We start from the raw sequence: 24,155 nt of genomic DNA, 5'->3' as shown, positions 1-24,155 counted from the left end.
TACACTACAACGGCAAAGCTGCACTGAAGGACAAGAGGTGGCATGGCCAGCAAAACGTAAAATACTTACAATTGGGTGTTTTACAGAGAAAGTTTGCCAAATCTTGCTGCAAAGCAAGGCTCCTTGTGGGCCTCTAAAGGAATCGGTGAGGACAGGACAAGCCTACTATAGAAGCAGGAGTTACACCAACAACCAACCCTCTTTCTCTATTCAACAGTTTAGTAAGTTCATCTAAACAGTAGGCATTTGCTTTGATGTGTGGAGCACTCAAAAACTAAGGGCTATCCCATAAATGTCTAAGAATGAGGCTCACTAACCAAATCAGTAGATGATCTGGCAAGGGAAAAAAAAAATGTTGGCATTTGTTTGTAGTACAGTTCTGCTTCCGAGGGTATCACTAAAATGCTTCCCGAGATGGTGGGCAAGCAGCTGGAAGTTTTAGGTACCTGCCAGATAAAGGAGACAGTGACTCTGACCACTAGACAAAGATGTCTCAGATTCTCCAGGTTGCATGGGAAATACGTCAATGATTACTGAAAGGGTGTGGACCAAGATTCCAATAGGATGGGAATTTCAGACTAAGTGATAAGGGACTGTTTAGGAAGACCAGGCGGTAAAAAGAGATATATTAACTCATATGATTTGTTGACCTTCCAGACCAGGTAGAAGCCCTACGTTTGCTCTCCTGTTTTGCAGTTTTTCTTTAGGTGTGGGCTTTCCCTGGGCCGCTGATACTCATTTTAGCTAGATGAAAATCAAAGTTCCATTGAGGAACCCTCTGCTTGCATAAAACAACATAAATTAAAATTTATACTTTTTTTTCCAATTTTATTAAAGGACATTCCTTTGTTCCATTTCAGATTATCTACACTTAATAAAAATATATGTTTATTAACATGTATTGTTTAATGTTTGCAACAGTTATTTATTGAGCACATGCCCTTTTTTTTTTTTTAACGTTTATTTATTTTTGAGACAGAGAGAGACAGAGCATGAACGGTGGAGGGTCAGAGAGAGAGGGAGACACAGAATCTGAAACGGGCTCCAGGCTCTGAGCAGTCAGCACAGAGCCCGATGCGGGGCTCGAACTCACTGAACCACGAGATCGTGACCTGAGCCGAAGTCAGACGCTTAACCGACTGAGCCACCCAGGCGCCCCTATTGAGCACATACCCTAAGCCGGACACTATTTTGTTCGTATAAGGGATACGAACGAACAACAGTTAACAAGCAAAGTCCCTGCCTTTATTGGGTTTTATGTGCCAGTGCATAGAAAATTGATTTACTTTACTGGCTACTGAACAAGTAAATATTCAGTATCATGATAAACGCTACAGAAAACAAAGCAAGGAAGGAAGAATATAGGGAGCACAGGGTGGGCATGGGGAAGGAAGGTTGCTTTTTTATGCAGAGCTGTCAGGGGAGGCCTCCTGGATGAGGTCATGGTTGAGCAGAGGCCTAAAGGAAGTGAGCCAGCATCACTGAAGCAGGGAGAAGCAGTGCCCTCAGAAGGAACACAGGGTACAGCAGAGGAACCCCCAGGTACCCAGAGGGACTGGGTCAGAGCAAGTGAGGGAGAGAGAAGAAAAGTAAGGTCCGGAAGGTAAAGGGACAGGTAATCCTTGGGTTGGGCCTCAGACCATTGTGAGGGCTGTAGGACTTGTCCCAAGTGACGTCAGAAGCCACTAAGCAGCTTTTGAGCAGAGAGACATGGTCAGAATTCACGGAGGCCAGAGCAATCCTGTTAAAATTAAGCAGGATCCTGCCACTTCACTAAACAATAAAATGTTCCCAAATTAAAGACAAATAACTACAACATGAACATGCCCATTTGCATATTTTCTCAAAAAAAATAACACTTTCTAGTTTTTGGAAAAACCTCAGGAGAGAATTACAACTTTTTTTTTCATTTTATTGTGAGATAAACACTTTGCAACCGCTATATTAACACATCACTGATTCAGATTAAATGGGGAGAAGACCTGTCAAACTTAAAGACTAAATAATCTCTTTGATTTAAATAAATTTCACTAGCCTTTAGTGTGTGAAGAAATATGACTTGCCAACAATGCCTAATAAAACTTCTTTTAATAAACAGATTTTTAAAGGATGATAATTAGCATATGTCAGCACCAGTCTATGCTAGGTTACCTTCTGATTACAATGCAATTTCTATGCTTCACTTTAATTAGATATGTCTTAATTGTCTCAAAAGCAGTTTATACTCTACATTAGATGCATATCTATAATCTTACATTATTCATTTTCTTAAAATTTTTTTTTGGGGGGGTGCATTAGTAATGTAAAGGTATAAGTAGGCATAAGTAAGTGTAAAAACTAGCTCAGTTTCTGTCCAGAGGTTTAATTACCAAGGGGGCTGGGTGGTATTTCTCCCTTCCACAGTCAGGTTGCATCTCCAATCTAAAAATGCATGCTTTTTGATAACACATTGGAGAGAAATGGAGAGAAATTTGTGAATCCTTTTATGTGAATTATAAAATCATTAAGACTAACATGAGAGTCACATTTAAGATTAAGAGACCATTTTACTTTATTTCTTCAAAGTAAGTCTTGTTCCATTTTAATATGATATCTATTGCCAAAAGGTCCATATTTGGGCTCTACTGGTCTCTGGAATATTCCAAACTACATGAAATATTGGTGTCAATATACAATTTTACGGACAGGGACAAAAGTTTATCTGAACAAGTTTCAAAATCCAAAAAGGATAAAATCAAAATGAGTCACAATAAAGATAAAATTATCTTCCAGATAACTACTTCTTTCTTATCCACATGTGATTCTTGGGAGGTAGTCTCATTTTACTTCAATATTGACTTACAGAATTTATTCATAGTTTTAAATTAAAAAAAAACTTTCAATATGTAAATATCCTTTTTCAGTGATTTAGGACAAATCTATATTCTAAGCTGTGACATCATTTATGACTGACATTTAAACTAGTTCTTTATTTTTCTACTCTTTTGTTAAATGGGAATATTTTAGAAAGTTTTGCTCACAGGATAGTCTATATAAGTATCATTGCTTACTTGGCCTTCATTTAAAGGGACATACTAGGGGCGCCTGGGTGGCTCAGTCGGTTAAGTGGCCGACTTCAGCTCAGGTCATGATCTTGCGGTCCGTGAGTTTGAGCCCCGCGTCGGGCTCTGTGCTGACCACTCAGAGCCTGGAGCCTGTTTCGGATTCTGTGTCTCCCTCTCTCTCTGACCATCCCCCATTCATGCTCTGTCTCTGTCTGTCTCAAAAATAAATAAACGTTTAAAAAAAATTAAAAAAAAAAATAAATAAAGGGACATACTATTTTTTTTTTTTTTTTTAATAAGGAAATTGCCTGGGTCCAAAGTTAAACCAAATAAGTGTGACTCTTTGTCATGTCATTGCTATTCTTACCTTATATCAGGGTTTCTCAATCTCAGCACTATTAATATTTTGGACCAAATAATTCATTATTGTGCAATGTTGGATGTTAGAAGCATCTGAGGCCTCTACTCAATTGATGCCAGATGGGCACCTCCAGTTATAATGACCAGAACACATACTGCCAAATGTCCCCAGGAAGAAGAAACAGTAAAGGCTACAAAATCACCCCAGGTTGAAAACCTACCTTAAATCAATGATTTTTTTTGCTTTTTGGGGGTGGGGGAAAGGGAGTGGCCTAATCTCATTTCTCTTGTCCATATTATGAATATATTCTTAGAAAGTGACCAGGAGATGTAATTTAACTTTAAAGGGCAGATTTATAAAAGGAGTATCAAAAGAAAAGGTTGCTAGAATAATCTATAGATATGAGAATGACATTTGAAAACCATGTTTTATCATAGCTCTTCTCTTATAAAGTTCTTAAGAAATAAGTTTAAATATACATTTGGTACTACCAGCTTTTAAATGAGAAATTGTTTGGGGGATAGCAATTGGCAGAAGAAAAAAATATGATCTTCAATTTCACAATAGCTTCAACAAAATTAAGCCTGCTAATGAAACATAGTCTTAATCCTTTCCTTATAGTTAGAAGAGTATAAACTGATATAAGCCTATCTAAAGTCAACACATTTAAACCATTTTTGCTAAAATGAAAAGAAGCCTATATTGCTTTTTGTACACTTCCAAATATTTTGTCCCCAAAATATAACTTCCTTTTATTCATCCACAATAAAATTTTATAAATTTTATATATAAATTTGTTTTAAAGCACATTCAGAATAAAAATAATCTAAGAAAATTATTGTTGTTATTGGTCTTAAAAAATCATTTTCATACTCTTTACAACTAGATATCAGTCATCATCTGTCTTTGACCATCTTCATAATCCTCACACTGCTGTGTACATATTTATCCACTTTCACTATCCCTTGCATGTAAATCTTAAAAATACTTTTCATACTCTCTAGAGTTCTATGTGGTCTCCCACATGTAAGTCAGATAGGATATATAATTAATTATAAAGTTAATGAGCCAATAAACGATATACATTTGGCTAAGTCATGAGAGACCAGTGAGAAGTGATCCTTTCTCCAGTTGATAGAATGTGGGGGAAAGAACACTCTAGAAATGTTCAGCCACAGTTAAGTGTTGAGGTTGGTGTAGTGACTATCCTACTTGTTCAAAAGGTACTTTGAGAAGCCAATTTGACAGTCTTTATTTCCTGCATGAAAAAAAGAACCCAAAATCAAAAGTCTAGCTACATTCAAGTCTTGGTCTAGGAGGAATGATTATAACCACTGCCAACCACTGCCATCCTGAAGATGGACGCTCAAATGGGGAGAGGCTTGCAGTTTTTAGCAAAAAGTGAATGATCAGGGTTTTATGTGGTGTTATTTGCAATGTTGATTTTTCCTTCTTTGTCCATGCCCCCCCCCCGAAGGTATTTTCCAATCTTTAAAAATAATTTTATCATGTTCTCAAATCAACTAAATTTCTAATTTCTTCCACCTTCCTTTTCCTTTGTCCCTTATTAATGATATCAACATCTCTCCAGTCACCCTAACTGGAAACCTCACAGAAACCACTTTCTATCTCATTTACCACAATTTAACTTCTGCCCAAGATCTCCTAATTCTACCTTCACAATATCTCTAGTATCTTTGCCCTTCTTGCCATCTCTGTTTCCATTACCATGGTTCAGGAATTCATCATTTGTCTTATGCATAAACTAATTCAAAAGACTTTCAAATGCTCTTTCAACACAAATTTCTCCTGACTCCAAAAAATTATGTTTATTACTGCCAACTTTTTCTTCTAAGAAACCAATATGAGTCAACTAAATACATCTTTAATAATGCCTCATTTCTAAAGATTAGAAATCAAACACTTTGGCATAGAAAAGTCAAGACTCTATCTTATCATTCCCAATCAAGCTTTAAGGCCAATATACAGATTATACTCTAGTCATTCCAGATTTTCTATCATTCTTCAAGTGTAACCATAGACTTTTACAACTGATCTTTTCCTTTTGTTTTGTCGTTCTATACTGCTATTGAATGCAATACCTACTTCTTTATGGCAAAAAATCTTTTCATTATCCAATGTATTCCAGCTAAAATGCTTAGTTTATTCCTTAGTGCTCTCATGGCACATTAACAATAGATTCATTAAGTTTGTAGCCACAATGTATTTTAGTTGCACACATAACTCTCTGCCCTCCAAAACTGTGAACTTGTGGTCAAGGACTATGATTCATTCATCTTTGTAGGCTTTTAGTATTTTAACTGCAACAGAGTTAGCAGTATTCAACTCATTGCTTAATAGTAATCACTGGAAACAGAAGACAACTTGCAAATTACATATACTTTTATTCTGCTCATCTTTTTTGTCATTTTACCTTTACCCACACTGGTATAATTCTTTAATTCTGAAATCAAATATGGATTTAAAAAAAAAACCACTCATCTAATGATGAGTTTTAAGAAATTAAAAGAAAAAAATAATAGTTTACTTTTTATTTTTATTTTTACTTTTAAATTTATTTTGAGAGAGCGAGCGAGAGCATTCATACACACTACTGCAGGGAAGAGGCAGAGAGAGAGGGGGAGAGAGAATCCCGCACAGCCTCTGTGCGGACTGTTAGATCTGAACCGAGATCAAGAGTTGGACATTAACTCACTGAGCTACCAGGCACCCCAGAAAAAATAATATGTAGAAAGAAATTAAATAAGTATATTTTATTATATTTTTCAAAAGCTTTTAAGAAATGTTTTCAGAGCTAAGCAAAATATAACACTATGCTTCAACAATTCAATTTGAAAGTAGAGCTCTGCTCTCAGTAAAAAATAGATTAAATAAAGCACAGATGTGTATGTGCATTTTTTAACAAATCCAACATAAAGTCATCTATATATGCAAAATCACTGATACCTAATGAAATCATAATTCAGAATATCCTTATGGTGGAAATTTAAGTTTCCAGTTTTTGTTAGTCAAATAATCCATTTTCTGAACAGAACACATGACAGACAAGATTTCCTCTACTTCAAATAATGGACTCATAAAAATTACTGCTATCTTCTTTGGTGGTTAACATTGCAGGTTACAGAAATTTTTCTTATTCTATGCATTTGGTTGAACTACTTACACATAAACTCATCACTAAAAATTTGAAAGTAATCTTTGAAGAATAAACTATAAAAACTACTGACCTTCAATAGTGTGGACAGAATATTACCAAGCAGTTTGTATCATTTCATAGGAAATGTATAAATTATGACAGAAGTACAAAGTGTGAAAAAATACCTTAAGAAGAATTCAAGTTATATTACTGTTTGTACCTATTTCCTTTCCTTCAACACAGGCTTTTAGCCTTTCACACTAAATAATCAACAAAATGAATATATCAAACAACAATCTGACATAATCATTACTCTACAGCAAGACCATTAGCGCTGGGGTAGTTTTTGGGAAGCAGATGCGAATCAAATACAAAGAACAAACACTTCTACCTGTGGAACATTTTAAAAGAGAATATATTCTTCAAATTTATAAAGAATAAGAATACAGAGCTACCTCTCCTAAAGTGGCAACTTTTCTATCAAACTAAACCACGGTTACCTTACAAAATGCTAGAAATAAATGTATAATGGGACTCTAAATTACACTTTCAAAAGTTATCTGAAAACTCTAAATTAGTATTCCTTTGTCTATTCTATTAAAATAAGTTATAGGCAAAGATAAAAATAAGCTATAAGCAATAATTGCTTAAAACACTCCCCCTCCCGCACACACACATATGCACAACTCCAAGGGTTTATCTGATCTTAGAATCCATCATCTCATAAGTGTCATATCCTGATTCTTTTTCTACAAATTAAAGAATAGTTTTTTTTAATTATCATATGTTACACATCAGCTACTGTTGTTAGTTTCCTTAACCTTCATTGTTTTCTGACAAATATTTCTCACTCACTTTCCCTATCAATAAGAGAGGAGAGTAAAAGATATTCTTGCATAGCAAGTAAATAATTAATTCAGGATCAGATATGACTGCTTAAAAGGTTTTTCACCAAGACATTAAAAACGATTGGCATTAAAATATAATTAGTTCTACGGTATCTGTATTTGCCATAAGTATTTCAATAATCTCATGCTGATATTTCCCCCAGAGAATAAGAACTAGAAATAAATAGAATTATATAATATCTGCAGCAAAGGATCTCAGTCTGCTGTTATTTTAACGAATTTTCATAAAATTTGGAGATCCGTATTAAACAACAATGTGAATAATTCAGAATTACACAACTTGAGAATGGCACTTGTTTGTGTTGAAGATTACAAGACTGGATGCATGGCAAGCATTTAGATTACTGCCTGATAACACAGTCAACAGTTCTGTGAATTCTAGTGACAAAGTTCATTGGAATTCCAACCTAATATTTTTTTCTTTTATTCAGGGCATCTTCAAAGCTTAACACAATAGCTTATTGTATCTAAGTTTATTTTTATTGCAAAACTATCAGAAGAAAGGGAAACAGCAATGATTTTTAAAGGATTAAAAGGTTCCTCAGATCTTTTCAGGGATTGCAGGTTACAGGAGTTATTCTTACCCAGGGTGAGGTAAGGGAATGGAGAGTGGATTCTATCAAGCCCCAGTAAAACAAGCAAACAAAGAAACAAAAAGGTGCTAGTAATGTTTGGAATTATTTTTTCTTTCATAGTTTCAGTGTAGGGCACAATTCTGAGCCCAAGAAACTGTGAGAAACTTTCAATATTCTGGTACGAGATTCTACCCTGAACTTAGCGAAGACAAGACAAAATGGACATAAAATAGGTTTAGAAGAACAAAACAGAAGATATATTTAGGCATTATGCGTTGATAAATCAAAGTGTACTATTCAGTAGTCCAAATCACAAATTGTCCTTCATTTGTAACAGAAGAATCATTTATTCTCTATAGTTTCATATAAAATCCAACTATTCTAATATAACACAGGAAAAGTGGCTATTTCACTGATACAGGTAAAAAATAATTTATTTACAAAGAAGCCAATAAAAAGGACTCATATTCAAACACTAATTAAAAGTGAATTTAAAATGTTATCTTGTATCAACAATTTTTATATCCATATTTTATCTTTCTACCAAACAATTTGTTTACTGAAGATGATGATAAATTTAACTTTCAAGCAAGAATTATGAAGAGCCCATCACTGGTACCATAATAAATGAACAAAAGAAAAAAAGAAAAAGCTACAGTGGATAATGAGAAATTTTGAAAATAATTATTTGCTGGATAAAAAAAAAAAACCTTTCTGTGCTGTTTCTCACATTTGTGAAGAGAGGGTAATCAATTCTGCAGACAATAAGATATTCTGAGAAGTAATTTAGCCTTTACGCCAAATAATCAAGATAAAGAGGTGAGATTTAACCAAATAAAAGGTGAATATAAAACAAGAGTACTTTGCCTTGTTACTACTGAATAGTGTTAAATTACCTTTTATCTACTGAAAAGTCAGTAGAGCAAGTTGTTTAGCAATAAAAATTACTTATTCTTGTATAATTACAAACTGTTATGAATATTAGGCATAATTGCCAATAATGGAGGAGGTCATAGAGAAAAACTTTGAGTGTCACTCTCTTGCAATGTTGTTATATTTCTCACAACATTGAAAAAGACTTTTGAGTGTCATTCATAAAATCATTAACTTTGTTTCCTCAGCACACTAATTAACATTTACTCTGCACTAACTGTGTTCTCCTTTCCCATGCGACTCTTGCAAAGGATTCCAAACTGGAATATCATAACAAATAGACCTATAAGGCATTTTAATCATTTGCTAACTAACTACTGGGAATATTTAAGTATTTACTGAATTTAGGCTTGCACAGTGTGATTCGAGTGTTTCTTAAAAATTCTAGGAACCTGGAAGAGTACTGCATGCAGAGCAGAACAAAAATGTAAAATTTTGCTAAAAGCAAAAGTCCAAAAAACAATCAATCAACACACACCACCACCACCACCAAACAAAAGTGACTTAATTTTGTCTTATGAAAATCAGAGGTATGACATTTAAATCAAGGATTATTTGCAAAGACTAGGGAGATCTCAGATTGAAGTTGAAATATTAGTTTTACAGTAGGACACCATGCCTCTTAAGGTCACGGAAAAGAAAAGACACTACATGCAAAATGAAGTAATAAGCAGGTTGTGCATTTTTAATCCCTTTGGAGATCTGTGTGTGACCTTGGGCATTATCTCCCTACTGAACCCTCCAATCTCCATCTGCAGAATCTAGGTTGGATTTAGATAATTCCTAAAGGCTCTTCCAGTTTTACATTCTAGGAAGAGAAAGTTATATAAATCCTAGATGCCATAAATTATCACTCATGAGTATGGAAAAAATAGAAAGTGTCAGAGCAGAATAAAGTGGGGTTCACAGAGTCTATAGACTTTTCCACTAATATTGTGTCTTTAATTTTCTATTGCATCTTACAATGAGTGATTTTGTTTATGTGTTTTGGGGTAGTGGCTGAGAGGCCTGGTAGGAAGGTAGTAATCACTAAGGTATTATGATGTTATCTCAGAATGGTTAACTCACTGTACTAGGGGTCTGAGGGTAATAATACAGACTAGATTTTTTTTTTTAAGGCCACATAGCCCTTCCTTTGGCTCTCTAGCTCCTGGGATTCATTGAGCCATATCAGTAAAGGCTTACCTTACAAAGGAGGTATTGATCCTCTACAAATACAAATGTTCCTTTACACTTTCAAAAAACTGTCTTGCTCTTTCTAAAGTCTACACAAAGTGTAACTTCAGGTCTTCAGAGAATGGGATAGCCCAGCAACAAAATTTATCATCCCACAAACCGAAAAGCTATCTCACATATCGATCTCCTTACAAATAAAGGGTAAGTGTGTATCTTCTCACTTGGGACCTCAGATAGGTTAGATCAGAGTTCTTGATATTTTCTCTTTTCCTTTCTTGGCCCACTTCTTTTCAGATTCATATAGTCGCATTAAATGAGCATTTTGCCTGATCTCCCAAAACTCCCTGTTTAAATTATTTGGACTTCACCAAAGGTTTCAATAAATTCCTCAATAATAATGTTTACCAAAGATCAAGTATGAAAACAACAGAAATATAAAATAATTTTGAGAACAATTTGGCTATTGCCTCAAGTATTTTATTTCACTACCTTAAAGGTATTTTTCCCTCACTTTAGTAGATATGCTAACATATATAGCTCAAACTATTTGATTTACCCCAGATCTGTTTATACCTCAAGAAAAAATGAGCCCATTTTATTAAAATAAAGGATGAACATAACAATAAAAAATAAGCTAATTAACAGAAGATTGAGGTGAGATATTATCTCCACATTTCTTTAACACCTGAAGATAAAGTTAGCTATAATCTTTCTCGTTGGGGGTTCAACCAGAATTGTCAAGCCAGCTGCTCTAAATGCAGGGAAAAGATGGAGCTGCTCAGGAAACTGCCTGCACTCCCAAATTTGTTGAACCAAAAGACGCATGGTGCTTTCTTGTGGACTATGTGGAGCACACAGAAGAGAGGTCCACCTGTAGCTATTTAAATTCTTACCAAAAAGATGGTGCCAAGGGTGATAAACACCTTAATTAGTTCTAATGAACTAATGAAGCACTATATCATCTCTGATTGTGCTGAGGTGACTACAGTCCATTTTACAAATAGCAGACAGAACAAATCAGATGACAACACACTTTTGCTTAAGACCCTTCTACTGGCTTCTCATTGCACTTAGAATAAAACCTAAACAACTCTAACCTGGCTTACAAGGCCCTACGTGGTCAGGCACCTACCTATCCTTCGGACCTATGGCAGGTTGCTCTCTCCTTCACTCATGGTAGGCTCCACGCCGATCCTCTGACTCTTCCCCTAACAGGGAAGTTCACTCTGCCTGTAACCTTTTCTCCCTAAGGTTCTTCATCATGGATTCTTGTCTTACAGATATCAATTTAAATGTGACCCCTGCAGACATATCTTGCCTGGCAAGCCACTCTAAAGTAGTGACAAAGACTGTCCCCTTGACCAAAATGTAGGCTCCTTTGAGCCCACTTTTTGACTAGGCCTTGTCTCAGCCCTATACTCAAGCTGGCTAAGACAGTCTTAGCAAAGAATCTTACCAAGTTATCCCTCCATCTTTGATATGTGATTGCCCCTGGCATCTGATCAAGTTCTTCATCCCTCACCATTGATGTCAAAGTCTATGGCCTTCCTTTAATAAGACTCTTGTTAGTAGTTTAGTAAGTTCATTAAGAATCCCCCCACGTTTGATATCTCCTCTTAGTAATCTTCACTTCATTGACCCCTCATTCTGCTCCCTGGCTATAAATCCCTACTTGTCTCTGCTGTATTTGAAATTGAGCTAAACTCTTTACCCTAATGCAATAATATAGAATAAAATCTGTCTATTGACTTTAATGAGTGTCTGATTCTGTTTCTCTTTGATAGCAGCCACCCAATCCTCTGGTGTCAAATTACCCTATTTTAATTCTCTGCATAGAACTAATCTCCATGACATAATGATGGCCATTTATGGTCTGTCTCCTTACACTATGGTGTGACCTTTGGGAAAAGCAGGGATATTGTTTCTCTTGATTCCCACTTCATCTCCACCAGTGTGTTGAGCCTAGAAACCTGCTGGCAATGGCTATACACTAAATAAATTTTGTTGAGTAAGACAATTTAAAAAATTATATTTTCATGGTTTATCTAAATGGGTATGAAAGCATGTAGAAGAGAATACCAAAAGTTATCATTACACATAAGATCTATCCACAAAAGGCAGAAATAAATACCACAAATCTTAAAAGTTGTTTCCTTTGGTTTCTTCTTTAGAAATCACTGTATTTTCCAAAATTTCCACTGTGTGTTTTACTTTGAAAATCAGAAAAGCATTAAAAAAAACACTAAAGAAAAAAAAGTGGCTTATGAATTACCAATTTTAGTTGGTTTATAATGTGTTTCTTCAAGAGAAACCTTTTCCTTGCAAGTTCTCAGATTATCAATTCTGTGCCAAGAGAAAGGCCCATAAAAAAATAAAAAAAGTAACCAGCAAATTTTCACAGGAGAAAAAATTGTCAAAAGTTGTATTTTCTTCCTTCAAGTTCTAAAACCTGAGACATTTTAAGGTAACCAAGCAAAAAACAGAATAGAGGAAAGGAAAAAGAGGATAAGAGTCCCATACTAGAGATCACATCTATTCAGGAGAATCAAGACCAAATGCTGTTTTTCTGGAGTGAACTGAAGCAGTAGTGAGTAAGCACGAGTGATCTATGTGACACTGTTAACCAAGTGCAATAATCTCAACAGGAACAGCAGGACTCTGCTTATTGCACGGTTTGCCTCTACTCTTCAGTATAATCTCAGATGTCCATTATGGCATCCATCTTTAGTTTGCTGCTACTATTTTTTTGACAATTACTGTTGGTGTTTAATCATCTCTCTTTACATGACAACATACAACATCGTCAGATTGCATAACATGAAGATCAATTAAGATAATCAATTAAGATAACAACAGAATGAAAAACAGCTCAAACACATTTCTCGAAATAGAAAAAAAGTTTTGGTGGAATCCACTGGATGAGCTCTGGCCTCTGAGTTTTTACATCGGCTGTCTGTTCCCTCTGTCTGTTGATACTTTTTTCACCAGAGAGTCAAATGACTTGCTTCCTCCTGTTCTTCAGGTCTTCCAGTTTCATTCTCAGCAAAGTCACCCTGACCAACTATCTAAAATCAAAATCCCCCAACATTCCCAATTTCCATTCCCTGCTTTATTTTTCTTCTCAGTACCTATCACAATATATAATATCCTATACTTTGTTTATTGTCTGTCCACCCCAAAAATGCAACCTATATGAGGGCAGGTATAATGGTCTGTTGTATTACTGCTGTATTACCAGAGAATTAACTTGTTGAATGAATGAATAATATGAATGAATTTGCCACTGTTATCATTTCTGAGAGTGAGTCTTAAAGTATAATCTATCGATGATTCATACCCTGCAGTATGGGGTCACTAAAAATCTTTCTTGTGATTATAAACAGATCCCAGAATTCAAGGACCTGTAATTTCATAGTTGCTTTCATACTCCTGAACTCTTGAGAGATGGAAGAAAATCTCAAATGAGGCAACCAAGGAGCCATGATATTGGCTGCTATGGACCACTCAAAAAAATTATATGTAGTGGCAGGGTATGTAAAAGGTGCTGTCTAGCTCAGAAAACTTTAGAACTTTCCCCCATGAACAACTTCCCCTTCGTTAGTAAGGTTATTCTACATGGGTTTTCAAAATGAAAATTGTTCTTGTTTTAGTTTGAGTGTCTTTAGAACGTTTGACTTTGGTCTCCTAGAGGAAATGAGGACAACTAGTTTCATTATCTACAAAAACTGAGTTTCACAGAAAGACCCTGATTAAAAACAAAATAACAACTCTTGTTCATAAGAATAACAAGTGCATAAAATTTCATTTTATCTTAAACCTGAGCATGAACAGTGCTCTTTAAACCATAGTGGGTCATATTGTGTAATTTCTCACTAGCCAATATTATGGGCTGAACTGTGTCTTTCCAAATTGTGTCTCAATCCCAGTACCTCCAAAAGTGACTGTATTTGAAGATGAGGTCTTGAAAGGGCATTTAAGTTAAAATGAGGTCATGAAGGTAGACCCTAACCCAAAATGATGGTGCTCTTATAAGAAGAGAAAATTACAACAGAGACAAGACCATGTAAAGACACAGGGAGAAGATATCTATCTACAATCCTAGGAGGGAAGTCTCAGAAGAAACAAACTTTGCCAACACCTTGATCTCAGATTTCCTACTTCCAGAATTGTGAGAAAATAAATGTCTCTGTTAAAGCCATCTAATCTGTTGTAGTTTGTTATGGCAGCCCTAGCAAAATAATATAGCCAACAAAGAAATGCCAAAGACTGTCATCAGGGTAAAATACTTAAAAAGAGGTAGATTTACATTTCAGCATTGTTTTGTTCTCTCTCCAACCAAAAGGTTCACTTTAGACAGCTGCTAGTTTGTTAAGGCTTCAGATTTACTTGGCAGTATCCATTCATTCACTTAAGAATCTAAGAAGTATGCAGGATACTAAAAACTACAGAGGAACAGAAATTGAATGGTCCTATTCATAAAAATAGAAGAACTATAAACCTTCTCAGTGAATGATTTTGCAATTCTACCACATTATCACTCCCTCTCTCACTACCTTTATATCACAGTTTGGTTGACAAGAAATCTCACCAGAGACGGGGTGCTATTTATCCAAAATAATCAAAACTATTGTCACAGAATCATGTTCTTGTTCTTTTTGTTTTTCTTGTTGCTCTTTTTCTTTCCTTTGTTTCTTCTATTTTTCTTACATTCAGCATTTTTTTTTAATTTTGAACATTATCATGCTATTTTGTAATTCATGAGGGATAATATTCTAAAATAACTTTACTAGTTTCTGGAAAAGAATCAATGATTATAAGAAAAACTCCTCACAGGATAGGGTAAAAAGTAATTTAGCTGACTAAAATAATGACATAAATTCTGTCCCCAAACTTCAGCAATGGCAGAAAATCCTTGAAAACACGTAAAAGGACTATTAACCTAATGATACTTTATATTAAAGTGCCAGTACACATAGAATTGCTAACTTTTGAAAAACTTTTCAAAAATTGTAAAGAATCAAATGTAATCAAGACCAAAAATTAGGAATTTATTTCTTAAAAGTTGCAAATAGTCTACAGGGAGTCTGGGTGGTTCATTAGGTCGGGTATCTGACTTTGACTGAAGTCATGATCTCACCGGTCAGAGTTCGAGCCCCTCAGAGCTCGAGCCCAGCGTCTGGCTCTGTGCTGACAGCTCAGAGCCTGAAGCCTGTTTCAGATTCTGTGTATCTCTTTCTCTGCCCACCTTCCCTCTCTCTGTCTCTGTCTCTCTCTCTCAAAAATAAACATTGAAATAAAAAAATTTAAGTTTCAAATAGTCTAAATTACTAAAGTAACATTTTATGGTTAAACAATCCATAACATAAGCCTTAGTTAACATTTAAAATACACTGAAAAGATTTCCTTACCAATATTGGGGTGCTTCAAAAGACGGCAAATTCTAGCTTCTCTTTCCAGTTTCTGATGATCTGTTTAAAAAGAATAATAAAATAAATCACAGCTCTTAGCAAAAAAGATTACAAGACAAAAAAAAAAGCATATCAAAATGACATAAAGTCTTTACATTTATTGATCTTTTGACCTCTTTTTAAAAAGTGATAATTTGTAAGTAGGTGAACATAGCATAGTTGAACAATTTAATTTTCTTTCTTTTTCATTGGCTTGATACTTGATAGAATGAGATATAGAACAGAGCTGAATTTAGGTAGGTTGGAGAAAACAGTGAAAATGGCACAATAGTATTCTTTTACCTTAAGTATATATTATTACAACAATTTACATAACCCAAAATAGACATACACATTTAAGCAGAGGGTGCCTATCTAGACACTGGAATGCCATGGAAACAGTGCTAAGTAGGGTTATAGTTTGTCCCTAATGAAAAGGATTTCCTGTCCTGTCACATTTTCTATCAATCACTCTTCATTGTTGGTTCAACTTCCTAGGTTTATGATGTTCTTCCTTCTACCAGAGACTTCCAAAAATCCCAAATTGCCTGCTTATCTTCACCCTTCTAGGTATCCCTAACCACTTCTCTGAAAGAGCATGACCACTGTAACTTGCATTTTAAGAACTATTCAGACACTCTTCTTTGGCTTCTTTGTGGTGGTTCATATGTATATATTTATAACCAAAATCAATGGCCACATTACAAAATAAATGGCAAAAAGGAAGAACAGGGCAGAAACACATGTTTCCAATAAGGACAGCACTGCAGAATGGTCATTAGCTGAGAGCCTTACATAAATAACTGACTTAAATCTTACAATAGCCCTGTGAGAACAGGCAACATTATATCTATCTTCAAAATATAAAAAATAAGGCATAAAGAGGTTAACTGATTTGCCCTAGACTATAAAGTTAGTGGCATCTACCAAATCAGTTCTCATTAAGTAGAATCATAAAAGAGCCTTAAGAGAAGGAGGGGAACACCCATCTAACTACCCACATATGGTGTATACCAATCATCCTCAACCTCTGTCGTCTCAGAAGCCCTTAGCACTCTTAAAAATTACTGAGAACCCCAAGGAGTTTTATTTATATGGGTTAGATCTGTTAATATTTACTCTATGAGAAACAAAACGAAGAAAAACATTATATATTAATTCATTTAAAAATAATGAACCCATTATATTAACGTAAGTTACTGCATTTAGTTTTTAAACATTTTATTTGGAATTAACAAACTTACAGAAAATTTGAAGAACAGTACTAAAAACACTTATATACAGATAAATTTATTATTAACATTTTACCCATTTAAAAAAATCATTTATGCTCTTTCCCTATGTATATATGTCTGTGTATAGTTTTACACATATTTAATTAATATACAAATATACATACAAATAAATGGGCTTATACCTATTTTTTTTTCTGAACCATTTGAGTGTATGTTACAAACATCAGGGCTCTTTTCCCCTAAAATTTCAGTGTGTATTACCTAAGAACTGTGATCTTCTCTTATAATCACAGACACTACAGTTACCAGCTTCAGCAACTGTCACATTGATACTTTATCATCCATATTCTAACTTTGTCTATTTAACCCAAGGATGCCCTTTAAAGGATTTTTCTCCCTTTAGTGGAGGATGCAGTCCAGGGTCAGATATGGCACTTAGCTGTCACTTCTCTTCAGTTTCTTTAATCTGGAATATTTCATAGTTTTTGTCTTTTATGACCCAACAGTTTTGAAGAATTCCGTCATGTCTATCTTTGAAAAAGAATGATTCTCATTTTGGTATTGTCAAATGTTCGCTCCTGATTTTATTTAGGCTATACATTCTCAGCTAGAACATTATCCTTCTCAGGCTATCACATCTGGAGGTATACATTGTCCAAACGCTTCTCAAAAGTGTAACTTTGATTACCAGGTTAAGGTGCTGTTGAATTTCTCTGCTGAATATTACTATTATTTTTCCTTTGTAACTAATTAATATGTGATGAGACTTTTTATGGTCAGGAAAACATTCTGCTCTTCATCAAAACTTCCCTCTAGATTTAGCATTCAGTGAGGATTCCTGTCTGAACCAGTCTTTACTTTGATGGTAGCAAAATGTTGATTTTCTAACTCTAGCACAATAACATACTTTTCATGAAAAATACTGTTTTTTTTAAAGTTAATTTCATTTTCATAAGAACGTATGAGGACAGATAGTATCTATGCTTGCGATAAACATAGCATAATGTATAAACTTTTCCAATTATTATGTTGTATACCTGAAACTATTATAACATCATGTCAATTATACTCAAAAAATGATTTTGAAATGAAAAAATAAAGAGCAGCATGATTTTACATTTTTGGAAATCTCTTTGATGTCTGGCTTAATAGAAGACAGCTGTATTCTCATGTTTGCTTCTATATTCAATCTATTGCAATATGTTGTTTTGTTAGAAGTAAATGAAGAAAATCTGACCTCATAAGGTTATATAGTTGGAAAACAGTATTGTCACAGTCTTTTCAGATAATTGTGGATATTATGTTTTAATATTATCCCCAAACTCAACAAGTGGTAGTTTCTTAAAGGTTAGTTGCCATGCGAAATCTGAAATCTTATCAATGTACTTCCCAAACTATATCAATGAAGTCATGAACTTTAATGTTTAAATCAAATTAATTTTCAACATTAATATAATACATTTTCTAATATAGTAAAATTTTACTCCATTACATTAAAATTCATTGCTCTTTCTTGTACTTCGAATCTTTTACACCAAGGCATAATATTATAATGTGATGCACCAACCATTTGGAAAATACTGGTTTAGTGCATTATGTAGTTCGTCCAAACACTGACACATTTTGTTACCTACTATCATAAAAACAATTGTTAATATCACCACTAATATAATCAGAACAATATTTAAAATTTGGGAATTCATCACGTTCTCATGGGTAAATATAAGTTTTCCAAAATTCTAATTTTTGTTTGAAAGTTTGAATTGTGTTACTAGCAATAAATGTCAATAGTTTTCCTTCAAGCAATAGGCTCACTTTGTTCATTTTTGATAAAATGTCTCTCAAAAACCTAAGTCTGAATAATCATAACTAGTTTTTCAGTTGTAATTTCAAGTAAAAATGGTGTTCCCTGAGAGTACCTAGTTCAGCTTCCAACTGAAACAACTACAGGGTACTTTTCCTTAAGACAACCATTGTACCTCCGTATGGAGCCTGAGTGCTTTACCCATTCTTATCATTTAATCACATAGAATGTTGTAATGTAAAGATGTGTGATCAAAGGTCAGGATTTAGTAACAGTAAATTGGCTCATTAAGTCCAATCCTCAGTGAAATAAGTTTCTGTTTTTGTTTTTTTAGTCTATAAGTATATGATGCTGAAAAACACAGACTATATAGTTTGATGCTATTGATTTGATTCACGTAAAGGTGCCAGCAATTTTATCTACTATTTCTTATGCATCATAGGTACAAATGTCAACACACACACACACACACACACACACACACACACACACACACACACACCACAGAAGCATACAATGTCTTATATTTATTATGAAAATAGTTTTGACCTTGTAGATCCTCTAAGAGGGTTTCAGGGACTCCTGGGTCTATAGACAACACTTCTGAGAATCAATGGAATATTTTACAAAAAAAAAAGAACCTATTTTACATAATACTTTTTTGGCAATTTTGAAAAATATTTTAAACATACATAGTGATTTTTAAGTAATCTCTATGCTCAATGTGAGTATATAATGTTATTAATAGCTCAAATAGAAATGGTGTTTTAAAGAATCAGCATACCATTGTATTGGATCTAGCAATGTATCCATTGTATCCGGATTACCAAATATAAAGGCAAATATTTTCTCGCCTTACCATTATCTGAAACCGTTAGTGCTTCAAAAAAAATGTAAATTCTTCAAACCCCCATCTCTTTAATAGGTTCTCATTCTTAACACAAGCTCCTTCTAGAATATTCTCATTTAGAAATACACAAGTAAACATAAAAGATTAAACCTGACTTGAAATTGCATCTAGACCATCTTAAATTCTCTAAAGTGTCATACGTAAAACATATGCAAAATACTTGCTTATAGGAATTATAATTTTTTAAAGACAGGGATATGCAAATATATATGCTATCTCATGTGATATGTATTACGTATATGTCATCATTTAGTATTTATATATGTCAACTGATATCTATATAATTATATTAAAGAAAAATAAGATCTTTATTGACAATATGTGGTATAGAGTTTTAGCTATAAAGATGAACATAATTACAGAATTTTATATAGCCTATTCTTATGGGCTGTATCATGTCTTGTAAAAAAAATACAAAACAAAACAACAACAACAACAAAAAAACCCTTACTACCTCAGACTGAGTCTGTATTTGGAGACGGGGTCTTTAAAGGGGTGAAATGAGGTCATTAGCGTAAGCTCTACTTCAACATGACTGGTGTCCTTCTAAAAAGAGGAGTTTAGAACAGACAAGCATTGAGGGAAGATCACATGAAGACACTGGGAAAAGATACCTACAAGCCAAAGAAAGAGCCCTCAGGTAAAAACAACCTTTTGAAACTTTGATCTTGGACTTCTAGCCTCCAGAATTTGAGAAGATAAATTTCTGTTGTTTAACAACCTCGTATGTGTTACTTCGCCTTATGGGAGCCCTAGCTAACAATACACCAAAGTATTAGTTTTCTATTGTGACATAATTGCCACAAATATGAAAGCTTAAAATAACAAATACTTATAATCTCACAGTTTCTGTCGGTCAGAAACCTGGGAATAGTTTAACTGAGCCCTGTGCTTTAGGGGCTCTCAAAATGCTGCAATGAGGGGCACCTAAGTTGTTCAGCCAGTTGAGCATCCAACTCTTGTTTCAGCTCAGGTCATGATACCAGGGTAGTGGGATCAAGTCCCACATCATGCTCCATGATGAGTGTGGGACCTACTTAAGATTTCTCTCTCTGTCTCTCTCTCTGTCTCTCTCTCTGTCTCTCTCTCTCTCTCTGTCTCTCTCTCTCTCTCTGCCCCCTCCCCTGCTCATGCTCACTCTCTCTCAAATAAAAAAAAATTAATTAAAAAAATGGCAATGAATATATCGGCTAGGGTTGGAGGTCTCATCTAAAGTCTTGACTACAGAAAGATCTCTTTGCAAGCCCAAATGGTTGGTGGCTGTTGAGCTGAGGGTCTTCATTCCTAGCCCTCTGTTGGCTGGTGGTTGCCCTCACTTCCTTGCTATGTGTCAACATGACAACTTGCTTCATCAAAGCTACTAAGGTAAACAGTCTACTACAACAGTGGAAGTCATCATCATATCTAGCCTGATCACAGAAGTGCTATTCCATCACATTTGCTATATTAAATTAGTTAAAAGAAAGTCATTAAGTTGGCCCACTTTTAAGGGGAGGTAAATATATAAGGGTGAGAATACAAAGAAGCAAAGATCACTGGGGCCATCTTAGAGGATGCCTGCCACATCTAACTCTATAATGGTACTGATGTTTTCATGAGCTTTTGCTTCACTTACTTTTTCTTCCATACAGTCACATAACTTAGTGATCTCCTACGATTCCTGAGGCATTCTGCGCTCTCCTACTGGGGCATGTTTGACATCCCAAATATCCTAAAGTTTTCATTAAAACGAGAATTGAGCAATAATGGACATGCTTCATGTTCAACATCCAGTTTACAGCTTTTCTTTAGAGGGAGCAGGTAGGTGAGGAGTGATTACGTGCCTATTAATACCAAAAGCACATTTCTGTATTTATCCCTGTAAAGAGATGATTGAGTTTTACATTTAAAATTTCCTTCACTTTTAATTCACTCAGCAACAAAAATCCTGCATCCTACCTCATCATTCCTAGCTCTCACAACTACAGTGGTAAGAGGCAAAGACAGATTATAAAAGGTAAGACACCCATAATACCATTTATATCACCATCTGAACATCATATTTTCTTATCCACACACCCTGCAGCTACTGAAGAACCAGCTTCATTTATCATTTGACATTTATTAAAGTATTCAAACTACAATAGTTTGACTTTTTTCTTCCTTTGAAGCTCAAGTCCACACTGTTATAATGAATAAAAATATAACCCTTCAGGCAGTAATATTGTCAGGTCTGATAAAATACATGTTATTAGCAATGGATGGTTGAAGATCTACCATACAAACGATGCCATAAGGAAAATAGCATAACGATGCTAAGAATGGAGGAAACTAATTTCATATCATATGGAATTACCTAGTATAAAGATCTCTGGATTTAATTTTTTTAATGTTTATTTATTTTTGAGAGAGAGAGAGAGAAAGCATATGAGCAGAGGAGGGACAGCGAGACATGGAGACAATCTCAAGCAGGCTCCAAGCTCTGAGCTGTCAGCACAGAGCCTGATGCAGGGCTCAATCCCACGAACCTCAAGATCTTGACCTGAGCCAAGTCAGATGCTCAACCAACTGAGACATCCAGGCACCCCAAGATCTCTGGATTTTAAAATTTTCTGAGAATTTTGAGAAAATGTAATCACTTTAAGAGACTTAAGTCAGCTTTGAGATATTTTTGGAGACTTTTTAAATTTAATAAGATATTTTATTTTGAATGAGGTGATAAATGTGAATTTGAACCTAATGAAGTAAACCCTTCACTCCTGTTCCAAATCAAAATTTAATCTTTATGGAGAATAACTCTCATCACATATGGAAATTAAAGGGCTAGCCTTGACTCTCTTTCACAGAGTAATAGGAGTGTCACTAAAGCTACATAAAGCAACAACTTATTTATCTGGCAACATGACAGAATGAACTTTCACCAAGTTAATTTCAAAAGTAACTACCCCACAAATGACAAACCACTTAAAATGTTAACCTCTTGGGGGTAAATTTAATAATCATTGCTTTCTTAAGTAAATGACATACATAATAATTTAACCTTTTTTGACACCATAGGGTCATCATGATTAACGCTAATTATTACTCTGCTATAATTCAGTGAAGTCCTCAGAGGCTACTGAGGTGTGAAAGGCCACAGGTTATCACTCTGTGTTCAGTCTGCCCCCTACCCTTCAATGTGGAATCACCTTGTGAGCACAGGCAATGCCAACGGATGGTTTGGGCAGGGGAAGGAGGTTGACTGTCATAACTGGTAAGTGTTTCACTTCTCTCTCTAAACACACACGTGCGCGCGCACACACACGCAGGTGTAAACTAATACAACTTAAGGAAGACATGGATTTGCCACACCCAAAGGGTTAATTCTTCTAGTCCCCCCTCCCCACAGATTCCCACCCATAAAATAATGTTATATACCAGTTATGGAAGACTAACTCCTCACTGTCCGAGAAAATAGAATGTTTAAAATCCAATTTCATCATTAATGTCTGTTCTGCCAGCCTTTTGCTTTGCCACCTGAAGCTGCTATCTTCCCTGCTCCTATTCTCCTTGGTTGTCCCTTGGCCCAGTGCTCCAGTTTAGTGCCTTAGATCTATCTATTTTTGAGAGCAGGTTAATCCTGCTTTTCTGGCTTCTCCAGTACCACCAACCAAACTTGATTCTTAACTTTGTCCCGTTTGTTTGGTTTCTAAGAAACTACAGTCTCAAGTAAGAGACATCCCTGCTCCCCATCTAGAATCACACCTGGCTGGGTAACCATTTCCAGAAGAAGAAAGATTAAACAAAATGGATCTAAACCACTTTAAGTTTGTATTGTTACATCTTTTTATTATACCTTTTCTATTTCTTCCCGTTTTTTTTTTTTTTTTTTTTTTTTTTTTTTTTTTTTACTGTCCAACTCTTACTGCTACATAAAACAATTTTAGGTACACATAACAGGCATTACATAAACCTCTGTCAAATGAATAACTGAATTAATGATAACTTCCTCTTGTTTCATAATTGTTATGAGCTAAGAATGGAGGAAAACAGGATATAAAAATATAAAATAATCACGAATAGGGGCGCTTGGGTGGCTCAGTCGTTGAGCATCCGACTTCGGCTCAGGTCATGATCTCACTGTTTGTGAGTTCGAGCCCCTCATTGGACTCTGTGCTGACAGCTCAGAGCCTGGAGACTGCTTTGATTCTGTGTCTCCCTTTCTTTCTGTTCCTACCCTTCTTGCACTCTGTCTGCCTGTCTCTCTCTCTCAAAAATAAATAAACATCAAAAAAATTAAAAATAAAATAAAATAAAATAAAATAAAATAAAATAAAATAAAATAATCACAAATATCCTGGCAGTGATAACCTGAAGAGATCTTTTCTGAATAAAAGGCACAATTCTTAGTGCACAGATTCTGGAGCACGGTAATGTGGCTACTCAGAGGCCTTATTCATAAAGGTTTTAGAATTATATTTTGAGTACATTTTTCTTGTTAGAGAAATTACTTCAAGCTAAATGAGGCATTCCTTTAGTAGGAATATAGATTCTGTCCATTTAAGTAGGTCACATTTAAAACCACACTGTAAGATAGAAGGAGCTATTTAAAGGGGTTACTTCATTACAAAACCTGAGCATGATGTA

At 34.9% G+C, this 24,155-nt stretch overlaps 1 protein-coding gene across 17 annotated transcripts in view; it reads right to left on the bottom strand.

Annotated features, from left to right (window-relative positions):
* CAMK2D (calcium/calmodulin dependent protein kinase II delta) overlaps positions 1 to 24,155 on the bottom strand; it is a 316,173-nt gene that overhangs the window by 198,553 nt on the left and 93,465 nt on the right. For all 17 annotated transcript variants that reach the window (XM_019829018.3, XM_019829023.3, XM_019829026.3 and 14 more), the window contains exon 3: positions 15,563 to 15,622. In XM_019829018.3, the coding sequence (XP_019684577.1) occupies positions 15,563 to 15,622 (60 nt within the window). The remainder of the gene's footprint in view (positions 1 to 15,562; positions 15,623 to 24,155) is intronic.

Source organism: Felis catus, chromosome B1 (assembly GCF_018350175.1).
Source record: "Felis catus isolate Fca126 chromosome B1, F.catus_Fca126_mat1.0, whole genome shotgun sequence".
Classification (NCBI taxonomy): domain Eukaryota; kingdom Metazoa; phylum Chordata; class Mammalia; order Carnivora; family Felidae; genus Felis; species Felis catus.
The sequence above is the reverse complement of the archived record's forward strand: the minus strand, read 5'-3'. Positions and strand labels throughout refer to the sequence as shown.